Source organism: Blennius ocellaris (genome assembly GCF_963422515.1).
Source record: "Blennius ocellaris genome assembly, chromosome: 5".
NCBI lineage: Eukaryota > Metazoa > Chordata > Actinopteri > Blenniiformes > Blenniidae > Blennius > Blennius ocellaris.
Genome location: NC_137654.1, coordinates 11,449,744 through 11,464,417, shown reverse-complemented (window position 1 = coordinate 11,464,417; position 14,674 = coordinate 11,449,744). Strand labels below are relative to the sequence as shown.

General features: G+C 43.1%; 2 protein-coding genes across 2 annotated transcripts in view; both read left to right on the top strand.

Annotated features, from left to right (window-relative positions):
• Nucleotides 1–723: 723 nt before the first annotated feature.
• actr5 (actin related protein 5) lies at nt 724–7,081 on the top strand (the record flags this gene model as incomplete). Its single annotated transcript, XM_080497411.1, has 9 exons — nt 724–1,107; nt 1,707–1,942; nt 2,045–2,214; nt 2,997–3,214; nt 3,283–3,444; nt 4,464–4,568; nt 4,800–4,939; nt 5,609–5,741; nt 5,908–7,081. The coding sequence occupies 9 exons, from the start codon at nt 724–726 to the stop codon at nt 6,220–6,222; spliced, it is 1,863 nt and encodes a 620-aa protein (XP_080353537.1). The 3' UTR covers nt 6,223–7,081.
• A 5,345-nt stretch (nt 7,082–12,426) lies between these two features.
• ndufa4l2a (NDUFA4 mitochondrial complex associated like 2a) overlaps nt 12,427–14,674 on the top strand; it is a 6,696-nt gene continuing 4,448 nt past the window's right edge. The window contains exon 1 of the mRNA XM_080497113.1: nt 12,427–12,757. Within this exon, the coding sequence (XP_080353239.1) occupies nt 12,716–12,757 (42 nt within the window). The 5' untranslated portion in view covers nt 12,427–12,715. The remainder of the gene's footprint in view (nt 12,758–14,674) is intronic.

Sequence of the window (14,674 nt, the reverse complement as noted above, 5' to 3'; positions counted from 1 at the left end):
TCATCAGGAGCATGCCCAGGCAGTGTCGGGGGGTCATACAGGCACGTGGAGGCCACACACACTACTGAGCCTCATTTTGATTTGTAATTTCCACCTAAGTTGTTGAATCCAGACCTCCATGGGATAATCATTTAGATTTACATTGATCTTTCTTTTAATGTTATTTTGATCTTAACACATTCCACTATGTAACGCATAAAGATTTTCAACTGGAATATACCATTCATTGACATCTTGGATGTGTTATTTTAGCGGTGCAGCGAACACACACGGTGCAGCGAACACACACACACACACACACACACACACACACACACACACACACACACACACACACACACACACACACACACACACACACACACACACACACACACACACACACACACACACACACACACACACACACATATATGGACATTTTTTTAAGATTTCACAAACAAATAAATAGATAACTCGGCGTGTAATAACAAATATGTAACATCAAATATCAAGTATGTAGGCTATTCATTTTCTGGAATTGATTTAGTGATTTTTTTTTCTCGTCTGCACATTTTTGAGCAGATTTTATTTATTTTTATTTACTAATTCATGCTTTTTTTTTTTTTTTTACATTCCTGAGAATAATACATGAATACGATTAGAGAACTAAAGCAGTAGGGACTTAATATCAGGCCGCCGTGGTTTCCACTCGGCCGTGTTTTGCAGCGACACATTTCCAACATGGCTGCCACACACGTCCCGGTGTGTCAGATTTTCTCCTTCCAGGACTGTAAAACGTCCCCGGACCCTCTCTTCGAGCTGCCGGCCCAGTGCCTGAGCTCCTCGCCCGCCCCGATAGTCATCGATAACGGCTCGTTCCAGACGCGGGCCGGCTGGGCCGCTCCGGGGCCCGGCTCCGACTCCCCGCGGCTGCTCTTCAGGTCGGTGGCGGCGCGCAGCAGGGGAGCCGCGCGGAGCGAGACCCAGATCGGGAACGACATCCCGAACCTGGAGCCTCTGCGGTGGCTGCTGAAGAGCCAGTTCGATCGGAACGTGGTGGTGAACTTCGAGATCCAGGAACTCATTTTCGACTACGTGTTCAATCACCTGGGCCTCGACTCTGAGGTGAAGTACAAATCCCTAGAAAGATCTTCATCAAACATGGATCTCAAAACGTGCTGATTCAACTTGTTTTCTATTAAAGTAAAAAGTCACCTGATACACTTCTTTTTTTTTTTTAAGGCAACTTAAACCATTTTCCACTATTGGGAATCATAAAGGCAAACATTTATGCACATATACGCACGATAAACATTGTATTAGTCATAATATGATTAAGCCAATTAAATTATGAGCAACGTCGCAGATCATGATTCCACTCCGATCTTACTTTTGAGTCGGAGACTAAATACATTTCACAAGAGAAAATTAAAAAAAAAGCTACACCCTCTCTCCATTCACGATTTCTTCAGCAAAGTCTCCAAACACATCACAGAGATGCTGTGCAGTCTTAGTGTCTCTGGGACTGGAGACAATGAACTTGATGAAGGAATAAAGAAGTTTGAGGTTCACTGAGGACAATAAATGTTGCTACACCACAAAGGAAAGGCTGACTGGAAAAGACAGGGCTGTTTCTAAAGATTTAAGATTAATTCCACCTGTGATCATTCATAATCCACTCACACTAAAACAATAAATCACTTCTTCCTTTTGCCTTTTCGCAGGGTAGTGTGCAGCATCCCATTGTGCTGACGGAGGCCCCCTGCAACCCGCTGCACTGCAGGCAGATGATGTCCGAACTGCTGTTCGAGTGCTACCAGGTCCCGTACGTCTCCTATGGCGTGGACGGCTTGTACAGTTTCTACCACAACACTGACAGGAGCCTCCAGGCGTCACACACGGGCGTCATCCTGTCGTCAGGGTACCACTGCTCACACATTCTGCCAATCGTCAATGGCAAGTGAGTAAACTATTCCCACTGTTCATAACTGGAGGCACGGAGTTTGTTTTTTTGTTGGTTAATGTGGAGTTTGTCTGGTTTTCACACAACTTCTGATTGGAGGTTGGATGCGGTGAACTGCAAGCGTGTGAATGTGGCCGGGGGCCAGGCGGCCTCCTACCTGCAGCGCCTCCTGCAGCTGAAATATCCTGGTCACCTGGCGGCCATCACCCTCAGCCGCATGGAGGAGCTGCTGCACGAGCACAGCTACACTGCCGTGGACTACCATGAAGGTTGGTGTGCCCGTGCAAACAGACGTTCTCAGTAAAAAAAAAAAAGGGGAGACGTCGGCCGTGGCCTGATGGGAGTGTAGCTGTTATAGTGAGATCGTCTGCAGTTGGAGTCCAGTGAGGGTCTGTTAATGGGGACTTTGTGTGTCATGTGAATGTTTTTTATATGTCCAGAGACCAAAAACATCCTTGAACTGAATGTGTGACGGAGCAGACGTGGATTTTATTTCTCTGATGGCAGGTTGAGAAAGAGGATTGTAGCAACAATAATGTAATAACTGCAAGTAATGTAATGCCTTTCAAATATGATTAGGTGAACACTGTAATAAGTTGCTATTCAGTTAATAAAATGGTGAAATATTTTTTCATAACCATAATTAAGAGCGAGTGCTGTGAAGTATAGATCCTTGATGAATGCATAGGCTGTACACAATAACTATTTCTGACAAGAAGATTGTCCTATTTTCCAGAAATGCTATAATATTATTACAATATTGTCCTCAGTTATTTCCTTGAGAAGGAACCTTTTTAAATGTAATAAGCCTTTTGATTATTGGTGAAATATTACTATGATAATGGATCAAATATCTTATTACACTATTGCAATGCAAGTTATTGTAATATTGGCTCAGTTATAAAATGGCCAATATTATCATGTTGTAGTGTTACTTTAATCATATAATTGGCAGGTGTTACTTTATTGGCCTTAATGATGGCTGATCATCGAAGCAGCGAATAGAAAAGAATCCTCTTTTCATGCCTTTGCACCTCCTCTTGTTGCCCAGAACTGGAGAAGTGGCGCAGTCCAGAGTTTTACGAGCGAGAAGTCCACCGCATGCAGCTGCCCTTCTCGGGCAAGGTGCCGGGCGGCTGCGTGAGCGTGGAGGAGAGGCAGGAGAGGCGGGCGCAGCAGCTCCGGAGGCTTCAGGAGATCAACGCTCGCCGCCGCGAGGAGAAGCTGCAGCAGGATCAAGAGCGGCTGGACAGGCTGACGGCAGTACAGGCAAGGAAGAGACCTTCGGGGGAGGGGCTACAAAGCACAGTGATGTGAGGAGTTGGGCGTGTGTGCAGGAGCTGCTGGAGGACGGCCTGCTGGATCAGTTTCACAAGAGCCTGGTGGGCCTCAACATGGACTCTGCCGAGGAGCTGCAGTCGTACATCAACAAGCTGCAGCTGGCCGTGGAGCAGAGCAGACAGAAGCTGCTGCAGGACGGCGCGGACGGCAAGGCGGAGGTTCGTCCTCCACCAAGTGACGGCATGATGCAGTCAGGCAGCCGTGAACTTCAGTCACACTCCGAAATGTTTCAGATCATTTTGATTCACGTTCATCAAACTGTGTGCATTTGATGTCCTATGGAGACAGTGGTGTAAAAAAAAAAACCAGACAACTGACAATGGAACAAAACAAACAAGGATTTCACAGCCGTCGTGTCTCAAGATGAGTTCAGAGAACTGAGAGATACTAAATATATGTGAGTTGGAGAGAAATGAATAGTATTTTCACAAGGTTTTTCGAGAAATACAATGAAATATTAGGAAAATACAAGACAAAAGCTGACAACTAGATATCCTCTATTCTATGGTAGAAGTGCTAAATTGCTGAAAATATATCGTTATTATGACACATGTATAATCACATATACTTCCAGTATATCATGTAGGTGTGATTTCCTCCCTTCCCTTTATAAATCCCCTCTTCTGCTGAATTAATTTAATTTGAAGGAGGAATACAGTCTGTTTCCCTCTCACCTGATTAAAGCTAACTCGTCTGCAGAATGGACAAAACACTCATCTTGGATATGAAAGTGAACTTTCATTGAAGCAGAGCGACCAACTCCCACCAAGATCCATAATCTTTTTTAACCCAAATGAGCAAATTTGCACTGAGAGCAGACTTCTTGAAATGAGGATTGTAACTTTAAACCGACAGTTTAACGTTTCCTTCGCTGTGTGAAAACGTGTGAATAGTTAAAACTGAGCAGGTTTTTGTGGTTGTTCTGTCAGATGTAGTTTAATTTAAAACTAGCAAACATCCCCTGTTTGTAGCACTAAAGAAGAAAAGCAAGTGGCCAGACTAAACCATCAAGTCTGAAGCCACTGAGCTGAAGGTGAATTGACAGGATGCAGTAAAACGATGCGGTGGCGGTGCCTGAGGGCTGCGCAGGACGTGGGCTTGTTTGCTGCAGTGGATGTAGTGGAGCTGACGTGCAGCCTGGGGGGGTGGTGGTGGTGGTGGTGTCGCTCTGTGCCAGGTGTCGGAGCTGGAGCAGCCGATGGACGAGGGAGACGGGGTGGTGCTGATGGATCCTGACTTCTCCGAGGACACACTGCCAGAAAAACCTGCTAATGTGGTTCAGGTAGAGGCGCTGGGGGGGAGGAGGGGGGGAGGGGGGTTCAGACACTTTGAGCCTCGCTAACGCTCATGGGCAATTACCTGCTGAGGTCGCCGTGTGACGAGAGTCTGTGGCAAAACTTTCAGTCAAGTTTGTTTTATTTTTTTTGCTTATTTCTGCTAATTGATCACTCTACATGTCACACCCTGTCACAGTGTCGCGCCAGTAATGATCAGCTTTGGCTCTCGCCTCCAGCCGGCGTTCAACATGGCGGAGTACCACCAGCTGTTTGTGGGCACGGAGCGTCTGCGATGTCCGGAGATCCTGTTTCAACCGTCGCTGACCGGCGAGGAGCAGATGGGACTGATGGAGACGCTGCAGTACGTCTTGGCCAGGTAGGAAAACCACCGGAATGCAGCGGGCCTCCTTAGTCTTCTGCGTCCGTCCATCATGAAGTGTGATGGCATCTCCGCGTAATCCACAGGTAGAACAGAAAAGCCACCTTCTGGAGCGGCCCAGTCACAGCACAGACCTGAAGCCAATAGAAAGGCTCTATGATGACCTCATGAAGTTGTTGCTGCTAAATCAGTCCAATGGTTCAGTGGCTTGCACAGAAAAACAATGAATGTATAAATGATCTCAACTTTATTTTATGCTTATAGACCTCTGCCATTGAAATGACTGTATTCATGATTCATGATCCACTCCAGCAGTCATTTCTATTTAGCTGCTTCATCAGAGGCCACTTATTGGAAACTGGAGCTTTTCTCAGCTGTAATTCATCAAAAGCCAAAGGAACAGTACTTTCTGGTCATTACATGGCAAACGCACGAAAATTGGGTTTACAGGCAGCAGTAAACAAACACAGTCATTACAACACCGACATATTAAGATATGAAAACAACGTGGATCAATTAGACCAACAAGCTTGTGTTCACATTGTGGGTGTGAGTTGTAGTTCTTGACAAAACCGATGGAAGGTAGAACATAGAAATTCCTCATTGAAAGGACCCGGAATGGAACTGAATACTGTTTTTTTTTTTTTATTTCTGACTTGCAACCAGGTATTCTCCGGAGCAACAGGAGGCGCTAGTGAGCAACGTGTTCCTGACCGGAGGGAACATGCAGTACCCCGGGATGAAGGCGAGGGTGGAGAGGGAGCTGCTGGCCATGAGGCCCTTCCAGTCACAATTCAAGGTGCAGTTGTTTTATTCCAAACCGTGCGCCAGAAAATCCTCAACAGTCGTGTGTCGAGGGACACGAGCACATTTCCTCCAGAGGACTTCTCACACAGTTGATGTGGTGTTGACCTCGTCCCAGTGAACCGAGACTCCCCCACTGAGACTCCGGCTGTCCTCCACAGGTCAGGATGGCGTCGCGGCCGGCGGTGGATTCCTGGTACGGGGCGCGGGACTGGGCCGCGGAGCACCCGGCCACCGGGGGGGCGGAGGGGTGGATCAGCAGGCAGGACTACGAGGAGAAAGGAGGCGAGTACCTGAGCGAGCACTGCGCCTCCAACGTCTTCATTCCCATGAAGATCGCCAAACCGGCGCGGCCCACTGAGCCCGCCGTCACCACGCAGGCATCAGCCGGAGCTGCCGCCGCCCCCGTCGCTGTTCCAGCCGCCCTGATGCCCCCCTCTGCTGTCGCTGCGGACGTTGCTATGGTTACAGCCTAGAAATCACACTGCAGGTGTCACTCAGACTTTGGCTCTTTGGTTCAGAAGAGCTGAAAACTGAACTTTTGCTTTATGAGTGAGGTGTCGCTCAGAGACAAACCTGGAGGAGGAGGAGGAGGAGGAGGAAGAGGAAGAGGAGGATGCGTTCGTTTTCCATATTTCAAGAATCCATCCATCAATTTTCTACACTGTTTTAACAAACTCAGGGACGCAGACGCCAGTCGACCATCACAGGGCAAAAACACATCGACAGACATATTCATACTTCTAGGAAATCTCGAAAATGAAATGTTGAGAACAAGTTTACTGTTTCCAAGCATGCTGCTAAGAAGGTGAGAAAAACGTGTAAGAGTTAAAAATACAGTCTTGAAATCTTCATTCTGCATTAAAAACTGCATATTTGTATTTCAACCTTGTTCTCAACATTTAGATTCTTCTGTTAAAAAGCCAAATAAGGTGAAAATCATCCCTTTTTAAAAAAAATCTCTTTAGTGCTTTAAGAACAATCTGTGTTTGATTGAATCAGGCTTTAAGAAAGCAACATCAAGTAAATTCGTTTTTTTTTTTTGAGAGGCAGGTTGAGACATTTAAAAGTGTGAATGTGGCCTTGATGTGCTTTTGATGTTCTCAAGTGGCTGGAAAAATGTTCAGTTCACAATTCACCTTTAAACATTTCCAAGAAACCTGTGACTTTAAAAAAAAGTACCTGTTGTAAAGAGTTTTATTTTATCATCTTAGTGAAACCGTTCATATTGAATGGTGATCAGTTTGTTATTGAAGAATGTCTTTGTAAATGAGATATTTTGTGTATTGTGTAAATACAATTGGTTGGTTTTTTTTGTAATTTTTTAATCCATACATTTCTACGGTTGTAAAAAAAAAAAATGTTTTCTTCATGATAAACTGAGGAGAAACTTAACTGACTAATTTTCAAGAATGTTTTTTACGTTATTTATTCCCCGGGGGCAATTTAAAACAGCCTATGCTGAATCGTCATGTAAGTACAGGCATCAGTCCTTAAACACCATAGCATAGGAAATGTACACAAAAGACCACATGATAAATATCATAAATGCTCATCTCGTGTGCTCATACAAAGTGCATTGTGGTACCAGCAAATAACATCACTATACTGAGGGTGAGACGCAGAAAGTGGTTTATTTACATTGGATAAAGTTTTAACAAAGTAGTAAGTTCAAAGAAAATCACCTGATCGACCAATCCAAGAAATGAAACTAAATGAGCAGTGGATAATATAGTAAACTGGCATTACCTTGCATAAAAGTATTTGTAGAAACCTTAATGGTACATCTCTTTATATCCAGTACATCAATAACCCGTTATCAACAGAATGTTTTTGTGAAGACTTGCAATGCTCTGTTGTACCACTAGATGGCACAAATGGACACCAAATGCAATGATTCTGTATCACATAAAAGGTTTTTTGTTTTTGTTAAAAAATATGACACATTTCATCTAAATTAAGAGTAAGTTTACTTCTTATAGATTTTTTTCTTAAAGCGGAATGTTTATTTGTCCAAACTGCTCCGTGAGTCACACAGATAAAGCCTGCACATGTCCAACAATACAAAATCCCTTGTTCTTCCTGCCAGCTGAAGAAAATCTTTATCTTCTTGTTGTCTTGACAAACTCAAGTGACCAATCACAAGCTGACAACATGTGAAACTTTGACTCTGCACCTTCAGATGATAATTGAGATCAATGTGAAACTTGTTGGGCCGTCTGCAGCGTGTCCACAAGACACAGTCCCTCCTCAGGCCCGATTATTCACCAGGCAGGCCTCGCTGCTCTAATGCTGTTATGTGGAGTTAAACTGTGGCACGAGGTTCAGCCAGTCACCCTGATTGTTCTGCTTTTACTCAAGCAGCGGTGCAGCGAACACACACACACACACACACACACACACACACACACACACACACACACATAGAAAGGCTGGTTTCCCCGGCAGAGCTGAAGTTGTTCTAATCAGAGTCAACACAGGCCCGACTGAGTGACTGGCTCAAATTTAACAAGAGGGATTAAAAGGAAAGAAAACAAGAAAAGCTTTTATGTCTAAAAACAAGTAACCAGGATTTATTTCTATGGCGACACAGCATTTCAACAAGGTTTTCCTCGGCTCCTCATATATTAGATTGTGTTCCTGCAACTCAAGGACGCCTCTGTGTCGCTCAAACAGGTGAAGGATGTCAAATATTGAGAGACATTTTCTATATTTTCTGTGCCAAGAGAACTGTGCTCAAATTTAAAAGGTTCTCGGACCCCCTCAACCTGAGGACGAGGAGCAGAGAGACTTGAAACTATGAGGATTCATATCTTTATAGAAAGTTAAAAACAAAAACAATAACTGGATAATACGTAGAAATTAATTCTCTCACATCTTGAGATTTCCTCTTCCTGTTCTTTTTCAGTGATGGTTTATACAGTATGTGTGCTGTCTTGCAAATTCTCCAGCGTCGCCGCATGTCAGCGACGCAGAAGTCAAACTCTCTGCTCTGAGCAATAAACATCATCATTAGCCGGCGTTTCTTAATCAACTGTCTCCCCACACTGCCTCCACGCTCCCGGAGGAACGCCACGCAGATCGTGTGTATTTTTAAACAAGCCTCCTTCTGTATTTGGACCCTTATTTGTGCCGCCGAGTTGGCCGGGGGCCAATTAGGAGGATTTAGGTGAGCTGCAGTGTTGTAGGTCAGCAGGTGCAGCAAGGACGAGGCTGAGCTCGTGTCACACAGTCCTGTGTCCTGCACTGGGAACCAAGAAATAATGACCCTGAGCTGGAGGTGTGACAGATGCTCTGGAAAGGTTTCTTTTCTTTTCCTTTTTTTGGGGGGGGGATAGAAAAATCTCATTTAGTTTCATTTTGTCTCAGTATAGCTGGTCAGTGTCACAAATTCTAAGTAAAAGTGGGAGCAGAGGCCTGACATGAACCGCTGGGATTGTTTTTTTTTTGGCAGAATGTCCCGTTGGCATAGTTACCTAAAGTGTGGACCAAGCCCGTGTGTGTTTCCTACTTTGTTCCAGACAATGGCACGATTTCTCCCCGTCCTGCAAACACACAATGAATACATGAAAAAGAAGAGACAAACAAGATCGTGACATTAATTTTGACTTCATCCAAGTTAAAACCACATGTCTAATATCGTCTATTGCACCAGAAAAGCAAAAAGACAGACTTTGTTTCCCTGCAGTCGTCCTGCAGTGTGTCGTAGCGCCAACATGAAGCTTTTTTTTTCTGTTTTTCAAGCACATTCCACAAATGCTCAGTCAGATGGCAATCTGAGGCATTTTGAAGTCTTTTCACTACTTTTCCTTTTGTTTCTCAGACACTTCCTGAACTGTGTCTGCAGAGTGTCACGACCCACCCTATAGAGGTCATCTCTAACATTATCATGAAGCCGTGTGGTCTGAAACAGTCTTTAGGAATATTTGCACGACTGGCAGAGAGCAACACACTTCTTCTGCTTGAGTGCTTTGCTAAATCTCCCTCTTGCAGACGATACATCGCAACAAATATATATGGAAACGGTCCAGATCCTCCCATAAACAAGAAAGACCAATGAGGTTTATTTAAATGTATTTTTTGTAAATACTCAAATAAGTACCTCGTTACTTTAAATGTCTCTTAAAAAAGATTTGACTTTTTGCATATTTCAGTGAACTCTTCTTCTCCAGATTGGTGAACCAGTGGGAAGCCGACTGTGCTGCTAGCGTTTCCAGCAGTTTGTGGATATCTTCTGTGGAGGGTTGTCACTGGTGGATCATCAGAGACTTCAATTGTCTAGAGCCACGTGTCAGAGACACGGTGGGGTACAGTCAGTATTTTATATGGATACTGTGGATTTGATCTTTTAACCTATCGCTTTAAATCCACTGCAAAATGCTGGTTGGGGTGCCAGCCATTGTTTTATTAACTGTATGCTCCACTGCGCAGTCATCAATTAAGATATATTCACTTCTGACATCATCTAACATTTCCTGTTACAGCCACCGCCTGTTTAAAACCAAAGGTTTTGCCTCGCCTATTCGGTAGTTGGTGTTGAGATCAAACAAGGTTCAAGCTTCAAATATCAGTGTTATTTATATGTTTTTAAAAGGACTTTTTTCATGAGAAATATCAAATTATCAGCTCATCACAGATTTATTTATGTGAGCAACTGCTCAAATCACAAATACTGCTACTACACGAACAACTTCAGCACCGTGCATTCCCTTCCCTCCATAACACTGTATAGACCTCATGGTAACTGTTACTCTAAAAACAAGTTTTAACCTTCAAATTGTTTTTTGTTTTTTTTAATGCTGCAAAATACTGAACTCCAGTGCTTGACACCTGCACATTTACGCCCCCGGTCAGTCGCTATGGAGGCTCTCATAAGACGGCTCCGGGAGACCATTTGCAAAAAGGTTTGCCTCACATTAGCACACACACACACACACACACACACACACACACACACACACACACACACACACACACACACACACACACACACACACACACACACACACACACACACACACACACACACACACACACACACACACACACACAACACACACACACACACATATTTGACAGGACGCACCCTGGCCTGCCTTGCTGTGGGGTTGATTATCATCTGCAGACACCTCTGCCTCGTCTGAGGCTCATGAAGTCATTATACCGAAACCTCCCGGCTCAGGTTCTGCAAATTGATGGTTGTTTTTGTGCAGGACGGACGTGGAGAGCCGTACGTGACGCCTCATGCAAATTCCGGGGCTCACTGCATTTTCTAAAATGATCACATGTCACTCTGAGCTGTACTCATATTCTCCTTCCTTCTAAAATAATGATCATATGGTGCTTGTTGAGGCTGAAGCTGGTGCGAGGTTGTAAGTCAAGCATGCAAGTGATTATATTTATTCAACATTTAATGAAATTGGAGCGCAGAGAAATCAGAGATTTGAGGGAAATGAAGAGACTTACTGTTGACGATTAAATCAAGGTGTGTTTTTACATAAGCTGATGAGGATACATCAACCAAGACTATTGGTTCTTCTGCTGTTAAGGTAACTTGTGATGCTGAGCTGAAAAGCTTTATTGTGTTGGTTTCTGTTACTTATTATAGCAAACGTTTTAACAGAAAGAAACTTTTTTATCATCCAAATATAGTAAAACAGAAGGCTGGCACTGGCATTTTAATATCTAGAGCACTAAGTACAGGTGATTGTCATTTTAGTATATTTAATTATTCATCAGGATTTTGTTCGCTGAGTTATTTGATATTCTTGGTAAAGCATACAATTAGTTATCTATTCAACAGAATCCGGGGCAACTTCCTCCAATTATCACAATGTATGACATCTATTTATCTTTAATTTTACCTTATTACCATCAAAGGTAATAATAACTGTATTCCCGCATGTCCTTATTAAATCAACTTCAGGTTTTAGGTTTAATTTCTTTGTATAATAATATGATAGTTGGTAATTCCATGCAAACTGATTAAAATCAGGTGACATATTAGTTCTGCTTTCTAAAGTGTCCCCTTTTTTTCTTCTTTCTTTCTTTATATATTATATCATATGACTATGGATGCTATATTATGATTGTAAGTAGAGTATATCTTCTATGTTGAGCCTCATTTCAAAGTCCTGCAGGGGCAAATGTTCCCCTAATTTTACGAAAAACACTCCTTTTGCAGTGCAGTCAATGGTCATTATGGTGAGTTGCCATGTTTCCATCGTCAGTGTGCTCCTGGGTCTTTGAGGGGGCTGGTCGGCCTTTTGAAAAGCTCTCCACGGGGACAAAAGTGATCACAGAGTGTCCCGAACTTGAGCTGCAAAGTTAATTAACCCAGCAAATGATATAATCAATCAAAACATTTTTTTTTTCTTTAACGTGTATTTTTTATATGAATTACTTTCTCTCTGAACATTTAAGTTTGTAACTTGGGACCTATAAATGACTGAGTATTCACAGACCCGCTCCTGTGTTCTGTAACTGATAGTTCTCACGGGGACGCAGTGTTTGTATACTTTTCCATTTCCTCTTGTGAGCTCCCAGAAGACCCACAGTCTCTACACTCAGAGGGAAGTGATGGAGAGTGAGTCGTCTCCAGGAGGCCGTCATGGAACTTCTTCTGATCAAACGCTCTGATAGAAACGTCAAACAACGTGTCCAGTCTGGATATTAAATGAACATTTAAAAAAAAAAAAGGTTATTAGGTTTTCCCGTTTGGCTCCTTGCTGTCATGCAGTTTCCAGCACAGTGCAATCAGCCAACAAGGGAACAGCAGCAGCAGCCGTAATCAGATGTAAATGACCTCTTCCTCCTCCTCCTCCTCCCCCTCTCTCCACATGCACTGAGCAACAGGTCTAAATCCTGACTGTGCAAAGCTTGTTGCTCTTGATAACAAGGGCCTGAAACACCAACTCTGAGCTACTTTCTTTCATGCATCGAGTCTAAACTTTGGAAACGGGAGCAATTATGATCCGGACGGCCATAGAGCATGCCAAGAAGCACCCCGGGGTGAGTTATCTCTTCTTCACTGTTCGTTTCCTTTCTTCTTCCTTCAATAGTTTCATGCTTTTTGACCACTGGTTCACATCCTCACTGTTTTCATCCTGATGTTCATTTCTATCCTCTCAATTTTTATGACTTTATGACTACATACAAAAACACATATATACAAAATGACATAATTTAAAAAGGTGAGGAATCGGTGCTTCACTGAATAGGATCAGGTTTCTGGCAATTGTGGTGCTTATAATAGGGCATTGGGATTTTATTTATCTCAAAAAAAAAAAAAGAATCCTACAAGGTTTATAGATCAACCTTTTATTTATTTATTTTTTTTAAGTGTTTTCATGTTTCAGTTAAAGAAATGCACAGACACCTGGCTGAGTTTTAAATGCTGATTTCATCTGGTCTTATATTTGTATCAAACCTACAAACCAGAAGTCTAATTCACTGTGGATGTCAAACACAACATAATACATTTATTCAAAGTGAATCGTAATTGCGCAGCGTCTGAAAGTGGAACATACTCAACAGTAACTGATATCTAGAAGAAAGGACGAGGATAAATAAGCATTGCTTCTCAGATATGATTATTGTTTGTGTGCAAGTGTGACACGAGTGAGTTTATATAGTGTTCAGCGACATGAGTACACAATGCATGAACTGTGTTTATGTTTATGTGCATATGTGAATACGTTAATAAAATAAGAATATAGATAATAATTACATCATACATTCATCCGTACAGAAAAAAAAAAAGCTCTGCAGTCTCTGTACAGTGTTCTTATAGTGTTGGAAAATGATTTGGCCAAAGCGGGAGACATTATCAGAAGTCTAATTTTGTCCCATCTAATCTCATCCGAGCTTTAACTTAGTAGGTTGAGTTGCTCCATTAGTGGCTCATTTTGAAATCCAGCCAAGAGAGAGAGAGAGACAGAGAGAGAGAGAGAGAGAGAGAGAGGTGTAGCACATGAAAAAAAACCTATCCATGACTTGTACAAAGCTTCCACAATCTGAACCAGCAAAATCTCGGCCACTTAAGAAAGAAGCCGATGGAATAAAACACATTTAAAAGTATGAGTTGTTCCCACAGAGGAGATTATTTCTGGGGTTTTTTCTTCTTAAAACCAGCTGTGCTGTCAGAGAGAGAAGTGACAGAGTTTTAGCTTCTTGTCACTGTCGTCCCAGGAGAGAGATGAGAGAGAGAGAGAGAGAGAGAGAGAGAGAGAGAGAGAGAGAGAGAGAGAGAGAGGAGAGAGAGAGAGAGAGAGAGAGAGAGAGAGAGAGAGAGAGAGAGAGAGAGAGAGAGAGAGAGAGAGAGAGAGAGAGAGAGAGAGAGAGAGAGAGAGAGAGAGAGAGAGAGAGAGAGAGAGAGAGAGAGAGAGAGAGAGAGAGAGAGAGAGAGAGAGAGAGAGAGAGAGACTCTACCAGAGCTCCTTGATGTGGTCCATCATAGTGACAGGCTGATACGCTGGGAGAGACTGAGGGAGAAGAACTGCAGGGAGTAAATCCCAGAGAGACGAGACAAACCTCCTTGATCTATTCACTGCCGGCAGGGACAGAGACAGTCAGGAACAGAGACAGTCAGAGACAGAGACAGTCAGGGACAGAAACAGTCAGAGACAAAAACATAGACAGAGTCAGAGACGGAGTCCAAAAGTTAAAGTCCTTGAAGTCAAAGATTAGATGAAGAAAACATGTTCCTGTGGCTGATTGGTTAATCTAATTTGCTCATAGGTGGCAATGTGAGTGTCTCTGTCTGTCTCTGTCCTGTTTGTCCTTCCCCCACAGTCAACAGGGATTTTCTGGAGATGGATAAAATGGTAAAAAAAAAATAAAAATCAGTACAGATAATCAAGACAGAAGGACAAGTGGGTGTGGCGTTTAAGAATTATTTTCAATCTTTAAGTGACCATGCTCAGTAAC